This window comes from Passer montanus, unplaced genomic scaffold, assembly GCF_014805655.1.
Source record: "Passer montanus isolate IOZ18808 unplaced genomic scaffold, ASM1480565v1 scaffold18, whole genome shotgun sequence".
Taxonomy (NCBI): domain Eukaryota; kingdom Metazoa; phylum Chordata; class Aves; order Passeriformes; family Passeridae; genus Passer; species Passer montanus.
Window position 1 is genome coordinate 4,912,706 of NW_024365381.1, and position 19,077 is coordinate 4,931,782.

At 44.1% G+C, this 19,077-nt stretch overlaps 1 protein-coding gene and 1 long non-coding RNA gene across 12 annotated transcripts in view; one reads left to right on the forward strand and one right to left on the reverse strand.

Moving 5' to 3' along the window:
- The window catches only part of MEIS2 (Meis homeobox 2), a 173,186-nt gene extending 160,423 nt beyond the window's left edge, over positions 1 to 12,763 (reverse strand). For 7 of the 10 annotated variants that reach the window (XM_039705357.1, XM_039705355.1, XM_039705352.1 and 4 more), the window contains exons 1-6: positions 11,885 to 12,763; positions 10,638 to 10,870; positions 8,772 to 8,913; positions 8,209 to 8,259; positions 7,383 to 7,433; positions 6,323 to 6,472 (exon numbers count right to left, since the gene is read on the reverse strand). In XM_039705357.1, the coding sequence (XP_039561291.1) occupies positions 6,323 to 6,472; positions 7,383 to 7,433; positions 8,209 to 8,259; positions 8,772 to 8,913; positions 10,638 to 10,870; positions 11,885 to 11,896 (639 nt within the window). In that variant the 5' untranslated portion in view covers positions 11,897 to 12,763. Of the gene's footprint in view, positions 1 to 6,322; positions 6,473 to 7,382; positions 7,434 to 8,208; positions 8,260 to 8,771; positions 8,914 to 10,637; positions 10,871 to 11,389; positions 11,486 to 11,884 lie in introns of those variants that run through there. The other 3 variants (XM_039705358.1, XM_039705356.1, XM_039705350.1) reach the window with 1 other exon arrangement.
- Positions 12,764 to 13,122: 359 nt separating this feature from the next.
- LOC120500517 lies at positions 13,123 to 18,395 on the forward strand. 2 transcript variants are annotated; one of them, XR_005627117.1, is made up of 3 exons: positions 13,123 to 13,970; positions 14,406 to 14,484; positions 16,051 to 18,395. It is a non-coding gene; the product is annotated as an uncharacterized LOC120500517 (long non-coding RNA). The 2 variants fall into 2 exon arrangements; XR_005627116.1 differs by having other exon boundaries at positions 13,123 to 14,484.
- Positions 18,396 to 19,077: the final 682 nt, after the last annotated feature.

The following is a 19,077-nucleotide window of genomic DNA, read 5'->3' on the forward strand; positions in this document are numbered from 1 at the left end:
GGAGAAAAGCAGTGAATACTGAGTAGAGCACAATAGAAGGAGATGGAAAATAGATACAAGAAGCTATGTCTCCAGGGGCAGTATTTTCTATTTGCTGGGCTACAGACTCACAGCTGATAATGCAAGTTGTAATTAATATAAAAGCAGGAGACAATATGGGGAAAGCTTGTACTAGCAGGGCCACAGGAGATCACTCCACTGCTATCCACTGTTTCTCATTTACACACATGGCCTTCCCTAGAAAACACAATTTTACCAGCGTTTTTTCCCCTGAAAGTAAAAAAAAAAAAAAAATTGATTTAGCACCATCATTGAATTTTGCTAAATCTAGAAAAGAGCAATAGAAAGGACAAAAGGCATACAAAGCCATTCTGACACATTTCTCTTTTGTCGATGATGAAAATCTGCTGGAAACCGTAAGAGTTTTTAACTATTACAGAATTTCTTGAACAGAGATGTTGTAGAAGAGAAATTTGATATAGGATAAGCTTCTGACAAATTGCAATTCTTACTTTGTATGTCCAAAATATCTGCTGGGCAAAGTCTGGCTAGCTTTTTGTGAGTGTATGTGGTCCTGCTAGGGCTGATTCTGATCTCATACTGCTTTTTATGGTGATATTAAAGACTCAATTAACCATAAGGAATCTGCTTCTTATTTATAACTGGGAAGTAAAATCAATCAGGCCAGCTGATACCCATGTGAGTGAGCTAAGCAGGATTTGACTCACATATTTTAACTGAAGTTTCAAGTATACAACTCTGACAGGATCAGGCCCCAACATCATTTTATCAGATGAAATTGAAAAAAATCATTAATCTTAAAACAACAAACAAAACACAACTTGTTTTTATAAAAGAAACTACAATGGCTATAAAGCTTGTTGTTTTTAAACGTGGTTGGACTCAAAGGTCTGGTAAATTAATTTTACTAGTTTTCCAGATTTTTTTTTGTTTTTTACTTATACAGTTTCAGTTATTTTTCAGTTTTTCAAAACTGAACTGCACTACTTGATACAGATGGCATTATCCCCACCAAAAACAATCCAAATCCTGCTCACCTTGTTCTGACAAGTAGCACATGTAAACACAGGGGAACGACTGATGTGACTGATACCCCAAAGATCTGTATCTAGGTACAGTGATACATGAAACTATTCTAGACTATGCAGGACACGGCAACCTACCGCACGCGTGCACACGGGTTTCTGTGCGTCTGTCTGTGTCCATGCTTGGTGTGTGTGAAGTCCAGGATGGTATCTTAGAGATCACATCAAGTGCATTTAATAAACTTACTATTTAAAGGAACTTTCAATAAGGCAAAAAGATATTAAAAGCTCTAATTTGACATAATATGTATGTTTTCTAAAAAAGACTACTCCTGGTTATCGCTCGGGTTTATTTTCCAAAAAGTGCATATTTAAGATCATTACTTTTTTTGTTCTGGTTACATAATTGAAACAAAAAAATAAGGCACAGCAATCTATCAGATATTTTGTATATATGTACAAGTTTTAATTTTTGTCCCTTGATTTTGCACATGAAGAAATCATCAGGAGCAATTTTTGAGTCTCCTAGAACATGGCAGCATTCTGAAAAGCTGTGTGTTTTGTATTTTCTAATTAAGATTGAAATCAGACATGTAATCCACCTGTCACCAAGGAACTGCAACTTGAAAAGTCAGGGGGGTGTTGGGTTTTTTTAATTGTCCTTCTATGTCATTCTGTGTGGCTACACTTCATCTAGACTGATAGAAAACTCAAACCAAAAGGAATCACAGTTATCAAAAAGATACTGAAAAACATTATTGGTTCAGTTTGAGAGAACAGAGTTTACAGTTAAAACACTCAAATTTGAGACTTCAGCTGTTGATAGAGGCATACCTTGGCCCACCAAAAAGCAGGAATGCACAACACTATCTACAGTCTTGGAAAGTCCCTGATGTTCTTTTCCCCTTCACAAGGCAGTACAAAAAAAGAAAGAAAGGGCCTACAGCCATGTCCTAAGTCCTAAGGCATATTCTAAGTTTGTCTTATTATTGTTGCAGTTAGCTACTTAGTTTTCCTTCTGACACACTACAGACAGAAAGAGCACCTTTGGGGTCTAATCTGGTGTTTCTCGAAACTCCCGCTGAAGTCCACAGAAGTGTGGCATGCCTGCAGACTATAGCATCAGGCCCCCAATTACTTCTTCACTACACAGTGAAATCTTACCTGAAGATTTAATTATATTACTGGAACAGGTATGCACTACACTTTTTTTTTTTTTTTAATAATCTGCAAAATGTCAGGAATTTGCAAAGACCATTCTCTGAGGAGAAATACTAAAGAAATGCTAAGTTGTCTGGATATCCAAAAGTACAAAATAAAGTAGCTCCTCATGTCAGAGCTGAAAGTTTTAATATTCAGACTAATCTTTCTCTTCTATGGCTAAGATGTTGGATTTCTAATCTGTCAAGAGTCTGTCTTTATAAAAGACATGAATGTAAATTTCTATGTGTTTTCATGATATTTTAGGAATTATGATCTGTATATTATTACCTCTGAGCTACAAAAACATATGAACAAATATCAAAAAGACTGTTCCCACAAAAGCCAGTGGAAGAACAGCCATAAATTTCTATGGGACAATTACTAGGCTTCAAAACAGGTCTGTACTAAAGGAAGAATTGTATGACACCAGGTGAGGCCAGCAACAAAGTAAGCGTATCTAAGTACAAAAAGAAGTGTATTTAAGTACAAAATGTTAGAACATGTTCCGAAAAAGTTTTAAAATCTCCAAATTTTATGAGCATCATGTTTTTCAAATTTGAATAGCTTGAAATACGAAAATAAAAGATCTGCAAACAATCTCATCAGACATGTTAGGCTGAACACAGAATTCAGGATAGGGCCTGGTATGTTTAGTTGAACAATAATAAATTGTCTGCGCTGGGAAACCAAACTTGAACTGCAGCTGCACAGGCTTTTTTTTGCTCTTTTCTTATCTTTTTTTCCCCTAACTAATCTGGTTCAGCCAGGGCATAGCTGTAATTACCTTCTTCCCATCTACAGCTAATACCTCAGAGCAATAAAAAAAAAACGAGGGTGTTAAAAATTCAAACACTAATTATGGGCTGTTATATTTACTAAACACAGCAGAGTAATAACAAAAGTTTCAGGTTCTTGTGGCCAGCACTACACTATTTGATGTACCAAGTCCTGTACCCTTTACACTAAGTATATTACATAACAGTTAATAGCGCACTAAAATAAAAGTCAATAAACACATTTATTACCAAACATGTACAGCACAACAACTTTCAGCTGTCTCCTTTTTTTCAGCACAGGTGTATCTCTGAAGAGTTCATTCCTTTGTTGTTTTAGGGTTTGGTTTCCAATTAAGTTCTATAAATAGCAGAGCAGTAGATTTTGAAAGGGGAAGCATGCAATATTTGAGTACCCCATTTAAAGTGTTATGGTAAATATTGGCTAATCCTACAATTCTTTCTGTTACTTTCCTTCATGCCAGTTTTAAGGTCTAGAAGGACAATAAAGCTGAGAGCTGCCTTAGTTCCTAATTCAGCTCTGCCACTACTACCACCCCTCACATTCACATAAAACACAGAGAGGGTAGCTTTACACCACTTAATAACAATAGAGGGGTATGGACTTTTGGGGTGTCAAACAGCTGTCACAAACTGTCACCTCCACAAGAGAAGCCTTGGCACACAACAAATTAACCTACACTTCTTTTGGGCTATCATTATTCATAGCCAATCAGTTGAAATGCTCCTAGTATTTCATGTGCAAATAAAACCATGAGGGGAAGACCCGCAGATCAGAATAGTGGGCCAATAGATAAAACAGAGGAAACAACATGCTGTCTCTGTCCTTCTGAAGTGGCTCATCATCACCCCTACACCAACTTTCACCAAATGAGATCTAGCCTAAGGCTATATATTAAATATGCATATCAAGGCAAATGAAAAAAAAAATAAACCTGGACAGCCAAATTGGACAAATTTGCATACTTGAACTGCTACATTTTCAGGTAGATGCTCAGAAATGATAGCTCATTTTTTAAATAGACTTGCATGTTTATATTAGCCATTTTTTAAAGCTTTTTCTTTTCTATGAATAAGATGCATCTCTTTCTGCTGGAACATTGTACAGTGCAAATATAAAACATGGTAGTTTGACTAAGCTATAAAAAGGTGTTAAAGTTTTGTCAGGAAAACAAGCTAATATACAAAAAAAAAAAAAAAATCCAATAAGGAGACACATTTCCCAAAACGCATGAATAAAATGTAACTATGTGATACAACTCTTCATTTCCCAGTTGGTGTTCTGGTTGCACAAATTATTGCTTCCTTTCAAAACAAATAGCAGGGGGCTAAAGTAAAAATGTTATAGCTCAAATCTCCAGGAAGTAAAAGGCTTTAAATTATAATACCCAATGAAGTGGTAAACCCTAACGGGTGCAAGACAAATGGGTTGTCATATTTATTTGAGTTTGTTTTTGGGGCCACAAAAGCAAGAGGAGATTCTTCTTAGGGAAGATAATAGTTACCAAATTATCAAAATGCTAAACCCCTCCACTCCTGTCCTATCATTGTGTGTGAATTTAAATATTATAATGGAGCACTGCAAATTGGCTTGAGCATTTGCCATCTGCCAGAACCCTAAACAGGCTAGTTTATCTAATCTCTTCAATATAAACATAAGCATGCTCCATTTCTACACTTCCACTTGAAACATACTCTTGTAAAGAAACTGTACTGAAAAACATGTAATTTTTTTCTGTTTCTCTAAATTTTACACAGTGACTCACTATCTTTCAGGTTGCCACTCATTTCAATTTCTTTTCTAGTACTCTCCCAGAATAATTATGCCCACGAATTTAAGGTTGTAAAATGCCATGAAACAAATATTTTTGAAATTGTGTCATGCCTCATGGAGTTTATTACCTACGTGTGAGTTAGCTGATAAGAAGAGAAACTTTTTCTCTCAAAATAATAGATTTATAATGTAAAACATAGCACAAACCTTGTCATGCAATGTTTACTGAATACAAATGAGAAAATGAAAGCTAAGGCTTGGGTCCAAAAATATTTCCCGTAACTAAGCCACGCCAGAAGGGGGACATTCAGAAGAATTTATTATTATTTTATCTTCCAATTCAGCTTCAGTCCAGGTCTAATGTAATTACCAAATACACTCAAAACCAACATGTTTTCAAAGGAAACAAAAGCTCCTAGAAAGCTCATTCTCCCTGGGCTTCCAGCTACTCTTCTTAACACACTGGGAAATAAAGGCAGGCGCCTGTGCAGAAAGCATGGTTAACTTCACACTGGGTGTTAAATTAATATTTCAACCGCTAAAATATTAGACTCTATCATTTAGATTATTAGTTCAATTGAATCTAAAACTGTATAAACCCCTTTGCCCCCCAGGGATGCGTTCCTATAAATAAAGTGGAATTCACACCCACCCTTTTTAACCAGAGCTATTCCTTCCCTTTTCTGCTGTACCAGCTGCAATCTTTCCCTCCACATCCCAAAGTCTCTCTGCATCTACATCTTTTGAAGGATCAGAGAAGCCACTCCAAAATCCGGAAAAACAAAGGCACTCTCCTTTTCATGCACACCAATGTTCAGTACTATACACATTACACTAATTCACCAACTCCTAAAGTGTTAAAATCAACTGCTAACCTACGGTTACTCAATCATCATTCTCTCCAACTTTCTGTAATACATTGTTAATAATTGCTTCATCAAGGTTACTGTCTTTTATTATGAAGATGCTTCAGGCGTTTGGCAATAAGTCCATATTCTGACAATAAGTTGCTATAAAGCAAAAGCATTGGAAACTCTAATGTGCTAACCCCTTTTTTTAATGTAGTGTAGTATTGCCAATAATTCTCATCACTTGTCATCCCCACGAGAGGGGAGGGGGGAGCAAATCAGCAAACTTTCTTCCTAACTTTCTTGTCTGTGTTTCCTTACATTGATGCATTGATTACAAAGTTGGCAAAGAACAGGAGAAAGCACTGATCCCCACATCAAACCAACAGTTTGCTAGCTCTCCAAGCCGCCCAGACTAGGAAATTTTACAAACCATTGCAAACTCGATGCTTTACAGATGAAAACTGAAGGAGCATTTTACATTTCTACAACTTTGTGCAGCAAAAGGGAAGAAAGTTTGAAGATGGGATTCAAGCTTGCAGGAGGTTAAGGCAGTAATAATACTAACAAACAGCAGCAAAGCAAGGAAACTCGGAACAGATCCTCTAAGCAGGTTAAAAACTTAAAAGGTGTCATAAAGAAAACAGAAGGACTTACATGATCGGCTAAATTTGTGGAAGATCCTGAGAGTTCTTCATGGTCTGATTTGGAGCTGCCATCCCTTTCATCAATAACGAGGTCTATTGGCATTTTTCCTTTCAAACAACTAATGTACCGATGGCAGAAATTATCACACAATTCATGAACCTGAAAAGAATAACGAGAATAATAGGATCAATAATGGCTAAATATCGTGTTCCGGCGCTTTTTTTTTTTTTTTTTTTTTTTTGGTAACAAGTTCAACCCTCTGATCTACTCCACAAGTAACTCTAATTAAGGGGGACAATAGTTGAAGGCAAGGAAACAATAGAGAAATTGTTGCAGCACATATTATTCTCTAGAGACTTGCTGCAGCAACAAGTTAGAGAGAGATAGTGGGCTCGGACTTGAGTGCTAAAGAAAATCGGATTTGGTGATAACATCGGAACACTGGGAGCTGGACCCAGGTGGTATCTCCGGAGCATACACAACTCAGACAGGTACAACTAGTCACTCGGGACGGGATCAGTTTAAACCGGGGCTAAAAAAAGGTCTAAATGGCCGGGAGCAGTAAAATGAAGCTACTTGCTGAGGTTGTGGGAAGAGCCATTCTTGTCCCAGGGCACAGCCCCTGCCCACGCCTCGCAGGGGCCCCTGCCTCTTCCAAACATTTAGTCCTTGCTTGGGGTTAATGTGCCTGCCAGAGCCAGAGAGGAGAACGAGTGGTTTCATCTTTTTTTGTTAAACACGGTGTTTCTGAGTGAGAAAAAGAGCTTCTACTGAGGAAAGGGGTAAGAAGGATGAACGGGGTTTAATATTTCATATTAGCAAATATTGAAATTACACACACGCACACAAAAAGGGGGAAAAACGGTCTGGGCATGTGTATCGGGTGTCACATGCTCTGATGGCACAGGTTACAGTGTCACAATGCATTACCCCTATCTTCTCTGCCCGTGTTTACAAGCCAGCCCAAACATTCGGGAGGAAGGCAGCTGGTGGTGGGGGGGGAGGGCAGAGGGCAAAGGGAGAGGGGGCAGGGAATGGCGTGCCCCCCGCCCACCTCCGTGGCTCTTACCTTTTCTAATTCCAAAAGATGAAACCTTAGTACTTGTATTGCTTGGATCATCTGCAAGAAAGTTTTGAGCAAGGGGTTACGTGGGAGACAGGATCACGGGGGCTGGGCAGAGCCGCGAGCCCGAGTGAGAAAGGGGGAGAAGGGGACTGTCAGGGCGCGCGGTCATTATACAGGATTTTAGCTCATTGGTCACGCTTTAACAATTTTGATCAACTTTAACCTAAACACTTGATTTTTATCATATTTATTCCAGGAGCGGTGATTAGCGCTTTATTACCGCGATCTTGGAGAAAACCTCTTCCTCTCCTCGTTCCCCTCTCAGCACCCCGGCCCTCATCCCTGAGGGTTCGCAGAGAAGTCAAACACACGCTCCCACCCCCACCCCCGCCCGCAGGAGAAAGGGGGGTGAATGTGTGTTTGAATAGTTTGGCATCTTCTTTACAAGCGGATTTAGGCACTTTGAATATTGAAATCGTTCACATTAGCAAAAGAATTACATTAGAAATCTCCAGCTCTCTCTTCTTAAGCAGTTACTTCCTTCACTTTTAGCTTCCCGTGGCTTTCAAACTCAGCTTTGCTATGCATTGGGGCTTGAGACTTTGCTCTGACTGGCTCTAAGAATAAAGCTCTTTGAAGCCCCTTGACGGCAACTTGCCGACCGGCCGGCGCCCCGCTCCCTTGCCGGCGCAGCCCGGTGCCCGGCCCGGCAGCCGCTGCCCCGCCGCACCGGCCCGGTCCCGGGGCGCAGGAGGGCGCCTGCCTGCAGCGGGCGGAGGGGTCGGGAAGGGCGACAGGGGAGTGCGGTGGAAGAGGGAGCAGGCCTTACCAAATTGTCCAACTCTGGATTTGAAGAAAAAAGTGGTTTTTCGGCGCGGACCTGCAAGAAGAAGGAAGAGCGGCGTGAACTACAGCTGCTGTCTTTGCCCCCGTAACCGGATCGCCCGAAAGGGGAAAATCCCTTTGACAAAACCGGCCGGTACCAAAATCCGGCTGAACGCCCTGGGTCACTGAGCTGTGGAGAGAAGCCCGCACCGCTCCTGCCGGTCCGGCACTGAGCCGGCCGCCGGTCCCACGGGAGCCTTCTCCTGTGGGTCCCCTGCCTGCTTCCCCTCCCGCTCCCTCTGCCTCCAAAAGGGCCACAGCTACCTTTCCCTATCGCCAGTGCCGGAGGGCAAGGCCCGGGAGTCCCAGCCCGGCAGCGTGGAGGGGCTGCCGGCAGGGGGGGAGGTCAGGGCCAGCCGGGCCACCAGGGCGCACCCCCGCCCCGCCGGAGAGGGGGCGCGGGGGAGCGGGAGCTGCCCCTGCCAGCCCCCGGCCGTGCGGGTCGAGGCGCTGAGGAGGCGGCGGGAGCGCTGGTGAGGGTCGGGGGCGGGGGGAGAGGTGCCGGACCTGTTTAGCGAAGACGGCGATGTCCTCGTTGAAGGAGTCGGAGGAGCAGACGTCCCCGCCGGCCACGCCGGGCTCCCGGGGCGTGCAGGTCGCCAGCTCGCACTTCTCAAAGACCAGAGCTAAGAGGGGGAACAACGGGTGCCTACCGGGCGGTGGCACACAAAGAGAGGGGAGGGGGTGGGGGAGAGGGGGAAAGAAGAGCTGTAATCAACAAGTTTTGGTTTTGTTTTTTTTTTTTTATGCACGGACACGCAGACACGGACACACGGACACAGCCACACTCTGCAGTCTCGCACTAATGCCCGGGGCAGAGCAGTGGAGAACCAGACTTTGAAATAAAAATACTGGTTTTGGTGGTGAGCTGGCTGTTGTTGTTTTGTTTATTTGGGTTGTTTTTTTGTTTGTTTTTTTTTTTAATTTTGAAATTGCAAAACCCGAACCACATTCCCCGTGCAGTCCTCGCCGACGAGGACAAAAGTGACCTCTCTAAACGTACAAGGCACCGAACATGCTCAGCGGCAGCTCAACTGAGAATGTTACACTTTTGCCACAGCTTAAAATACCGCAAAACCTGGAAGATCCCATCCCTACCCTCCAGCTATGACCTAAAACGAGAGTACAGCTAGGCAAACTGCAAACTACTTAATACGTAATTTTATTTTTCAAGGGGCCTGCTAACAAAAATGTGGTGAAGTTTCCTGGCTTAGGAAGCACACCCAAGTAAAATACCATCTGTCCAGATAAGTGAGCTGGGGAGGGGGTGGAGGAAGGGAGCACTTCGCGAAATATTTTCCCATAGTTGGTGTAGTCAGAAAAAAAAAAAATTATCTGCGTGCTAAGTAGTAAGCATGCATTTGTTTCTTTTCCCCTTTGGTGTCTGACCAAGGCCCCACACTCTGTCATAGATGTTACTAGCTCTCCTTTTAGGATCAGTTAGTATTTTTTCCAAAAGGCACTGGAGGGAATCGGTGTCATTCCCTCCAAGCAAAGCCCTGGTGCAGGCTTGAGTTTTGCTGGGTATGTGTTTCTTTTTCCTCATGTTCTTTCTTTCTCAAACAGAAAATTCAGCTCATTGCCCCTACTGTATTTCTGTCTTCTGTCTCTGGGAAGAGCTGTTTGCAAGAAGCGAATCCCTTTTATTCTTACTACCTTCCGCGATGTGAATAGCTCTTTATTTACAAAGTTGGAAGAGTGGTATTATGGCACAGAGAACACCAGAACAACACTTCTCCAACTAAAATCCAGAGCAATGAGAGTCTCTAACTCCTAAGTGGGGCCTTTCCGAGAAATTTTTAAAAACCCCACAGGTAAGAAAAGAAACCCCCCTCCAAAAAAAAAAAAAAAAAAAAAAAAAAAAAAAAAAAAAAAGAGAAAAAAACCCAAAAAAAAAAAACCCCCCCCAAAAAAAAAAAAAAAAAAAAAAAAAAGATAAAAAAACACAAAAGAGAAAAAACCCGAATAAATAAAAAAGAAAAATGGAACGACAAAGCAACACTAGCTCTCTCCAACCCAGCCTCTCTCCCCAAGAGCTCTGTTTTCCAGCACCCATTTCCCGTGGGTGCTGGCACCTCAGCCTAGTCAGGCTGGGATCGCCCTCGTCCCGAAATCGCCCTCATCCCGAGGTCGCCGGCCACGGCAGTGCCACCGCGCGGGTCTCCCCCTGAGCGGGCTGCTGGGGGCTGCCCTGCCGCCGTCTTCCCTCCGCACTCTCCGGGCTGCCCCCGCCCCGCTCCGCTCCGGGGCCCGGCTGGCCGCGGCCCCGCGGGAGCTCCGCTGCCCGCCCCGCTCCCGCTCCTGCCCCGGCCGCTCCGCGGGCACCGGCGCTGCGAGCCGGGCCCTGGCGCCGGGCGGCCCGGCGGCACCTACCCGTAGATCGCATCCTTGTCCCGCTTCAGAGCGTCGTTGACAGCGGAGCCCATGCTGGCCGGCATGACATTGGGGTGCGGGGCGTGGGCGCCGTAGTGCTGTCCGGCGTGGAGCGGCGGCCCATGGTTGAGGTGGTGCACCGGGGGGATCGGCCGGGGGGCGTGGGGGTCCCCGTACATGGACGCCGGCACCCCTACTCCGTCCATCCCGCCGTAGTGGGGCAGCTCATCGTACTGTCAAAAAGCGGGCCGGAAGAGAAGAAAGAAAAAGAAAGAGGAGAAGAGAGGAGGGAATAAAAAAACAAACAAACAACAACAACAAAAGTCAGAAGAGAGTAAAGCACCCGGACAGACACAAACAGAGCAAAACAAAACAAGAACAGCCACAACAGAGAGAGAAATGCTCAAAATGAAATCAACTGGGATCGGGAGCAAGGGCTGGAGGGGCTGAAGGAGGAGTGGGGGTGCGAGAAGAGGCAAAAGGGGAAAGTGTGTTTGCCTGTCTGAGTGTGTGGGGGAAGATGGTCCTCTTCAGCACAGGCAGGAGAAACCCTAACAAGGAAACAGGGATGAAAAGGAAGGAAACGGAGGAGAGAAACTAGAGTTACTCTGCATTAGAAAAGAAGAAAAAAAAATAAACAAGCAGAATCAAAACCAACTAGAGAAATAAATCAACGCTAGAAACGAGAGAGGAAAGGTAGGGTGTATCGAGAGGAGGGGGGTAGATAGAGGGGGAAATAATCTGAAAGTTACCAGAAACATTATTTAGTGGCAATTCCCCTTGTCCTTGTCACAGCCAGAGACAAAAAAAAAAAAAAAAAAAAAAAAAAAAAAAAAAAAAAAAAAAAAGAGAGAGAAGCAGCTATATGTGTATACATATATATACATTCGTATATACACAGACACACATATGTATTTCTTAGTCTTTGCTAGGCAGCAGCAGTAGCGGCGGCGGCAGCAGCAGCAGCAAGCTTTCCCCTGTGAAACCCGTGCTACTGAGCAGGCAGAGAGCAGGGAATTCGCGCTGCTGGGGAAAAAGCTAGAGAGGAGAGAGGAAAAAAGCGTGGAACAATTGCAGAGAGACACACAGAGACACTCATGCACACACACAAAAAGCCAGCGAATAATTTTTGCTGCTATTTTTTAATAGTGGCCGCCATCATCATCAGCAACAGAGGAGAGCAAATCGGACAGGCCCCTCTTAAGAGAGGATTTATATATAGGTAAGTGTTGGAGATTTAAACCTACCCTTTGCGCCATCAGTCTGCGCTCCAATAAACTCCTGGATGTGTCGTATATTTAATATCCCAGTCCAGCAAAGAAAGTGATTTAGAGTGAAGAAGATTCCTTTTTTTTTTTTTTTGCAACCCACTTATAGACTTCTCCTATCCTCCAATATGGGTAAATAATAGTAATAACAACAACAATAACAACAATATATAAAAAACAGTCAAGAACCACGATGAGTTTCTGTGTTTTCTTCTTTTTTTCTGTCTCTTTCTCTTTCCTTTTTCTGTCTCTCTTTTTTCTTTTTTCTTTCTCTACGCAAAAAAAAAAAAAAAAAAAAAAAAAAATTGTCAAGCCCCCAAACTGAAGGTTACGATCGGCCCGTCAGCAACCCACATGTAACCAAACTGTCGTGTCTCATGGCTTTTTGCCACTCCAGCTGTCAATCAAAGCCAGGGAATGTCAAGGTAGTGAATGAATGATGGTTGATGATGATGAAGAAGAGAGGAGGAATCTTTTTAACCCCGGTTTCTTCTTCCAGTAACTCCGTGCTCGGGTTTTGCCTTTTAGGATCGCTTATAGGGTTGTTGGTTTTGGTTTTGTTTTGTTTTTTTCAAAGTACTGTGAAGGGGGGTGGGGAAAGATGCGAAGAAAAATTGAATAGTTTGTAAAGCCCGGACTTCCCCCTCTCTCCTTTTTTTTTTTTTTTTTTTTCCTCCCGGCAGGTATTTTGTCTCCCTCTCTCCCTCACTCCCTGGGATGAGTGAGTGTCAGTAAGTGTTGGCAGGTTGGCTGCCGGCTGCCTTATAGAAGAGGCTCAGTTTTGCGGCGCTGATCGGCGGGAGAATGAAGTGACGGAACCCGGAAGTAGTGGTGGCCATAGCCAGTCCTGCAGCGCGGCGGCGGCGGCGGCGGGGAGCGGCGGCGGGGAGCGGCGGCGGCGGGGAGCGGCGGGGCGCGGCGAGCGAGGGAGGGAGCGAGGGAGGGAGGCAGGGGAGGAAGGACTGGGAGAGTGCGTGTGTGCGAGAGGGGGGAGAGGCAGGGGAAACTGCAGAGAGCGAGAAGAAAAGTGCGGTAGAAGCCCGGCCCCGGGTCGGTTTGCGCCGGGTTATTCGAGCGACAGAATACCTTGGGATCGCCCGCGCTGCCGGGCGTCCGGCGGGGCCGCTCGCTCGGGTCGCCGGCTCCGGCCGCTGCCGCGCGCGCCGCGCGACGCTAAAAATTAATTTTCCGGGGCATGGAGAGAACGCCTCGTTCAAACCGTGTTGGGCACCGCTCTTCATTAAGTGATCGCTGCTATCAAACACGCTCTGGATGTCTTGAAGGGGGGGGGAGGGCGGGGAGAGGCGGAGGGAAGAGGGGGAAATCCCTTTTAGTTTTGCGATTAGGCTGCCAGGCTTTGTAAAGGGCTTAAAAACAAAGTCATGCTCAGTCTTTTGTAGGAGAGATCCAGATGTTATGTAGATTTCTGTTTGCATGTTCGTTTCGAGCGGCTCCGGCGGTGAGCGCAGCGTTTACGTGTGTGTGTTGCCGGACTTTGCCGTTTGTCGACGTTGCGCTTGTGGAATGTATGCTGGAGTATTAGCTCGGTAATGCCTTCTAATGGTAGTGCTAATTACAGTGGGGTTATTTAGCAAATTAAGAGAGATGATGCCCCCCCCCCCCCATCCTTGAGTACCAAATGAACTTTTCCGAGCACACAGGCACACACACACACACACACGCGCGCGTTAATTTTGGTGAGTTTCCCTCGCCCAATCACTTCGCTGAAGCTACACCATGCCTTACCTCAGAGCAGTCAATTACCAAAGCTACCCGGGATCATCAATCATGGGGGATGCTTGAAGTTTAGGGGAGGAGCGATGGTCAAACTATCGATTGCTGCAGTTTTGTCCTCCCCAACCCCCCACCCTCGTTCACGGTCCCCTGCACATAAAATCTAAAACAGACTATCCCGTTAATAGTGGAATTTATCAATGATTATGTACCCGTTTGTGAATGTGGCCTCATACATAGATGGCTTTTGAAAATACACGGCAGAAAATATATTATTCCGTTAGATTTTGGTTTGCTTTTCTTTTCGGGGTGATGACGATGCTTTTCAGAGGTTTGGGGTTTTTTTTTTAACTTTAAGAAAATGACTCAAGGGTTAGTTATAGATATTTGGCCTGATTTTAATAGGCAAAGGGAATGAGCTCCAGAGGTCAATAAACCCCTCCAAAATGATGAATGATTGAGTACCTGTGATGATGATAGTGATTACCGGAGCAATTAAACAGTTTGATTAAATGAGCCATCATAACAATGATGTCTGCGGGAAATCAGCCCTCACGTATAAAGAAAGATAGTGTGGAGAGCTGACAAACGCCAGTGGGCATTCCTGCATGTTCCGCTAGCGCCGAGCCCTGCAGAGCAGGGCTGTATTTACAAATATGAGGGGAATACGGAGAAAAGTCCCTCTTCTACTTATAGCCAGAGTTGCACCCTGCTTAAAACCCGCCAGAAGCCGGAGAGCAGACACGGGTTGTTTTTTTTTTCCTAGAGGATCTCCTCCAAGATTAAAGCTAGTCCTAAGAGCAACCGAATTGCTGTGACTGACTTTCACGGGACTGTAAAGAGAGGTGAGTAGAAGAGCCCTTAGTATGTAGATCTCTTTCAAGCAGTGGTTAAGTCAATTCATTTCGCAGGGAAAAAGCCAGTCTTCTTGTGCAGTATTTTATACTCTGTCGTATAAATCGGTAACGTAATTCAAGATATTCATGGTAATGAATGCTTGGCTAATCCTTTGGGTGCGCGGAGACCTACAGAGCAGTAGGTTATGCAAATCCTTTCCTACTTTTACAGCTGTAGTTTTCTAGCAGATTTTTTTTTTTTTTAGAGATCTAGTCATCGGTGAATGTTATTTGGGATTTTTTTTCCTTCTTTCTTCCCCGTCCCTTCCCCCCCCCGCCCCTCCCGTGCCCCAAAGATGCCAGATTTCTCAACTTGCATGGAATCATTTGGTTGTGATGCAGCTAGCTTAGAGGACGTGGTTCAAATATTTGTAGCTTCCAAACTTGTTTTTTAACCGTGGCAGTGCAAACCCTGTGCCTTGTCTCTTGAGATACAGAGATGTGCCTCTTTTAAAATAGTTTCAGTATCACCAAAGAAGAGGTCTTTCCTTATAAACTGGCTGTGCAAAAGTAATCTGGCTACATTTAAGGATCCATGAATTTTTTTAGACCTCAAGCTGTAAGAGAAGTTCATAAGTTTTCTTCTCGGAAGAAAAGTTAGATTGCTTGGCTCCCATAGAAGAAATAATTTTATTGCTTAGAATATAATTTTAGATCACTTTTTTTTTTTTTTGCTAATTCTATTTTTCACAGAAGTCTCTGTAGATCTCAGCTGCCCTTACTGAGAAATTCTGAGAAAACAGACTAAAATCAAAGCTGAAAAAAAGCAGCCAAAGGCTTGTGCAGTGTTCAATGCTGCTCCTTTCAATTGTTTAATTTTTTTTCCCCCTCCTAAACTAATTAACCCCCTGCGTTGTTTTGCCCTGCTGTGCATGTTTGTATTCTGGGACAGGGACCAACTTTTAAAAATTATTTTAACTTGATAGAAAGTGAAATTTCATATAGTAAATTAAGATCTTTCATGTTCCTCCTGTGTCTTTTTTTTTTCCACTTGAAAAGAGTTGAAGCCTTTTTCCTCATCACTATCCCAGTGGATTAAAGCACACAGAGAGCGTGGTTTATAAAGCGCTACAGTTTAGCCATTAAAAAGGGATCTCAATTTAGCGCCCTTAAGTGAATGTACTCATCTACTAACAAAGATGCTGTTGGGAACTCGGAAGAAAATGGGATACGTGCGTGCAGAGGGTGAGGGCTTTCACATACTGAGGTGATTTTTTTATTTTCACCCGCCCCCCCCCCCCCCCCCCCAGCGGGGAGAAAAAAAAAAAAAATGACCATGGCAGCAGTAAGGGATTTTCACTGCAGCCTCACTTTTTTTCCCCCCCCCCCCCCCCCCCCCCAAACTAGTGAGATTAAAAAAAAAAAAGTAATTCGGAAAAATTAAAATCGCTAATTTCCATTAATCCTGCATCACTTTCAGGGCGAAGGCTGTTTTCAGGAAAAGTGTGAGATAGATACGAGTCGGGGTGGTGCCTGGTTTTTCCTTTTTTTTTTTTTTTTTTTTTTTTTTAATAGATCGGCTCAAAAGTCCAAAGAGAAATGAGGTGTCCGGTATGGAAGTGCATCTCAGTCAACCGCCAGCTCCTTTTGCCGAGGCTGGAAATGGTTTTAACAGGCGGTAAAATTTCATCTTGTGGTGTCAAATTGGGGTCAGTTTGGGGTTAGCGCTCTCAGTGTCCGAGCAGGAGCTGTCCAGCTGTGTGGGGATTCATTAAGGGCAAAAGATCCGTTTCAAGAAAAACAATACAAAGACAATCAGAGGGCTAAAGATCCTCTTCAAATCGCATTTTACAAGTGCACCAGAACAAATATGGATGCTGAAACCTATTCCCTTCAAACTCCCAAATCGGCTTCTTAGCCCTCGGAGGGAGCGAGAGAGAAAATCCTCTAAAAGTTAAGAAGAGTCTGTTTTCAATCAGCCTTTCCGAAGTGTGGCATCTTAGTCCTTTGCTGGCTTTGAGACATGCCTCTCTTGCTTACTCGTTGCATCTCTCCCTCCCTCTCTCTCTTTTTCCACAGCCTTGCAAAAGCGGATGGCACAACAGGTAATATTTCAGATTTCAAGAATAAATCCCAGCGGAGACCTTAAACCGCTGTTTTGCACGCGCGTGTGCTCCTATCACAAGATTTAATGCAAATAGAAAGTTTTTAGCGGGAAACAAGCCATGCTTGCACGAAATCCTATTGTACCCTCTAGGAAATTTTGAGCTCTCCTTGTAGGTGATCCTCCGGTCTGATGGGTAATTTAGGCTAGATTTACTTCCTGGTTCTTAGCACTTGTGGAAAGCACCTATTGCTAATCTGGTTTATTAAATTCTCATGGTTTAAATCCTCTTAACGTCCCTACATCTGTTAGGACAATTGACGCCTTGCTACAGGGACAAATAACTTGAACCTTAATCTTGTTTGTAACTTTATTCAATGTTTGTTTGTTTGTGTGCTGAGTTCAAGTATTTTGGAGGATGCCATTGTCTTCGGTAACACGTAGACTGCATTTGAAAGCAAAACTCCTCTTAGACGGGTCAAGGATATCATGGAACACAGTGAAAAATTTAGCATATTCGAACTGGCTTTTTGTCTCGAACTATCATACTAGACAATGTGTCGTAATTAATGAAGAAAGCAATCTTCTTCTTAAAATAAGGACGCGGGACATCATCGTGACACCGTGGTGAAATTCACGTGAATTTTACTTTTTGTTTTGCTTGCAAGGCGAAGTGTGGAGTTTAAGTAGTACCTTTTTTCTTTTTATAATCAAGATTGTGCCTCAGTTAAATTCCGACCCCCAAACCCGCTCGTTACCACACTCTCCTTTGCCCTTACGGTTGCTTTTTACAACTTCAGTCACTTTTTATTCGTCTCAGCACTCTTTGATTCGCCTCCGACTTCCCGCAGCTGCAAGACTTTCGAGGTCCCATCTCGGGTGCCCCTGTGAAATCATGCACGTTTTAGCTTCTGCAGATCACTGGGTTCATTTAGCTCCTCACCCTGATCCCCCCGTCTGCCAGTGGTGTACTTCGCTTTTCAGTAATGTATTATTATTTGTCGAAAATCTTTCTAGTCCTGAAAGTCAATGGTAGCCCATCACGGTGAACTTTTCTTGACCTCGACTGCGGTATGACTGAGATCTTTGGGAGCTGGATTAGGAGGAGGTCCATTTACTTACCTGTTACTTCGCTTTTTACTCGTTCTTCCACCCCTCCGCCCTCTTTTTTTTTTTTTTTTTTTTTTTTTTTTTTGAGGGAAAAGCCCCAAGCCCGCACGAAAGAAGAGCGCTCGGGGTTGGTCCTGCCCTGCGGAGCCGCTGTGCCCCGGCGGGCGGGCCGCGGCGCTGCCCCGGCGGGCGCTCCATCCATCAGCAGCCCTCTAGCGCTATCTGGCGGGGCTCCAGCACAGCCCGCAGCCGCCGCGGGGCCGGCAGCGCGGCTCGCTCCCCGCCGCACAGCCCTCGGGCCCGGCTCGGCGGCTCCCGCGGGACGCTGATGGGGCAACCCCAGTGCCGGGTTCCATCCCTGAGGGGCGAAACCCGCCGTGGGAAGGGGCATAGAGATGAACCCCTTCGCGTTTGTCCGGCTTGTGTCACGCGAGTGGGTGTGAAGCACTACAGTCAAAGGGATGAGACTCTTTTTTTTTAAAATTATGTTACTTAGGCTGGAATGTTTGTAAAAGTGGAATGTTTGTAAAACTGGAGACCATATGCAGTCGACGTGTATCTCCATCACACACCAGAGGGGGAAAAAAAAAGAAAAAAGAAGAAAATAATCACCAACCTGTCAGGGTTTCCCACTAATACTGTTTGCACTGGATAGTCAAAAATCTAGTTTGCAATTGTTCGAAGAATCCCAAAGTATGAAAAAAAATTAATCTTTCCGGTATAACATGGTAACCAAAAGGACAGTTAGGGCAAAGTAAATGGCTTTAGTGTGATATCAGAGAATCCACAAAAGCTTCAAACTCTGCTCAGAGCTCTGCTCTAGCTCACTCAAAATATCCCCTTTTGTTCTCCAGCTGCCTATAAAACTCCAGAAGAGGAGTGCTTTCATTTTTACACTGGAGTTCTCGGTCCGGAGAGAACAATATACTCCTACCTCTTTTGAAATGATCCGGAGACTCTCACAACACACAGGCAATCACTCGAAGCATGAATTTCCTTTTTTTTTTTTTTCCAAGAACTGCTCGGCCCATTGTTTGAAGTGGGATTCAGTACAGAGCCCAAAGAGAAAAGGAAAAAAAAAATCCTGAGAGCCCGGTTTGGTATTGCACAGAGAGAGAGCTGACAAAATATTATAGCGTGTTTCCTAGAAGTACATGGTGAGAGCCGGCGGTGTGTTCCCGAAAAGAGGTTGATTTTTATTTCCACCACCACCCCCCTCAAGATTGTGATCGTCTTTGTATGTCTTTCTTCTGATCCCACAAAGAGAATGCAATACACATATATGTGTTTGCTCTCCATACAAGAAATGCCATACAATGGAATATGTGGCCGGTTAGTCCTCATAATGCTTAGTTTTGCTGTAATTAATTGAAAACAGTTATTAGGTC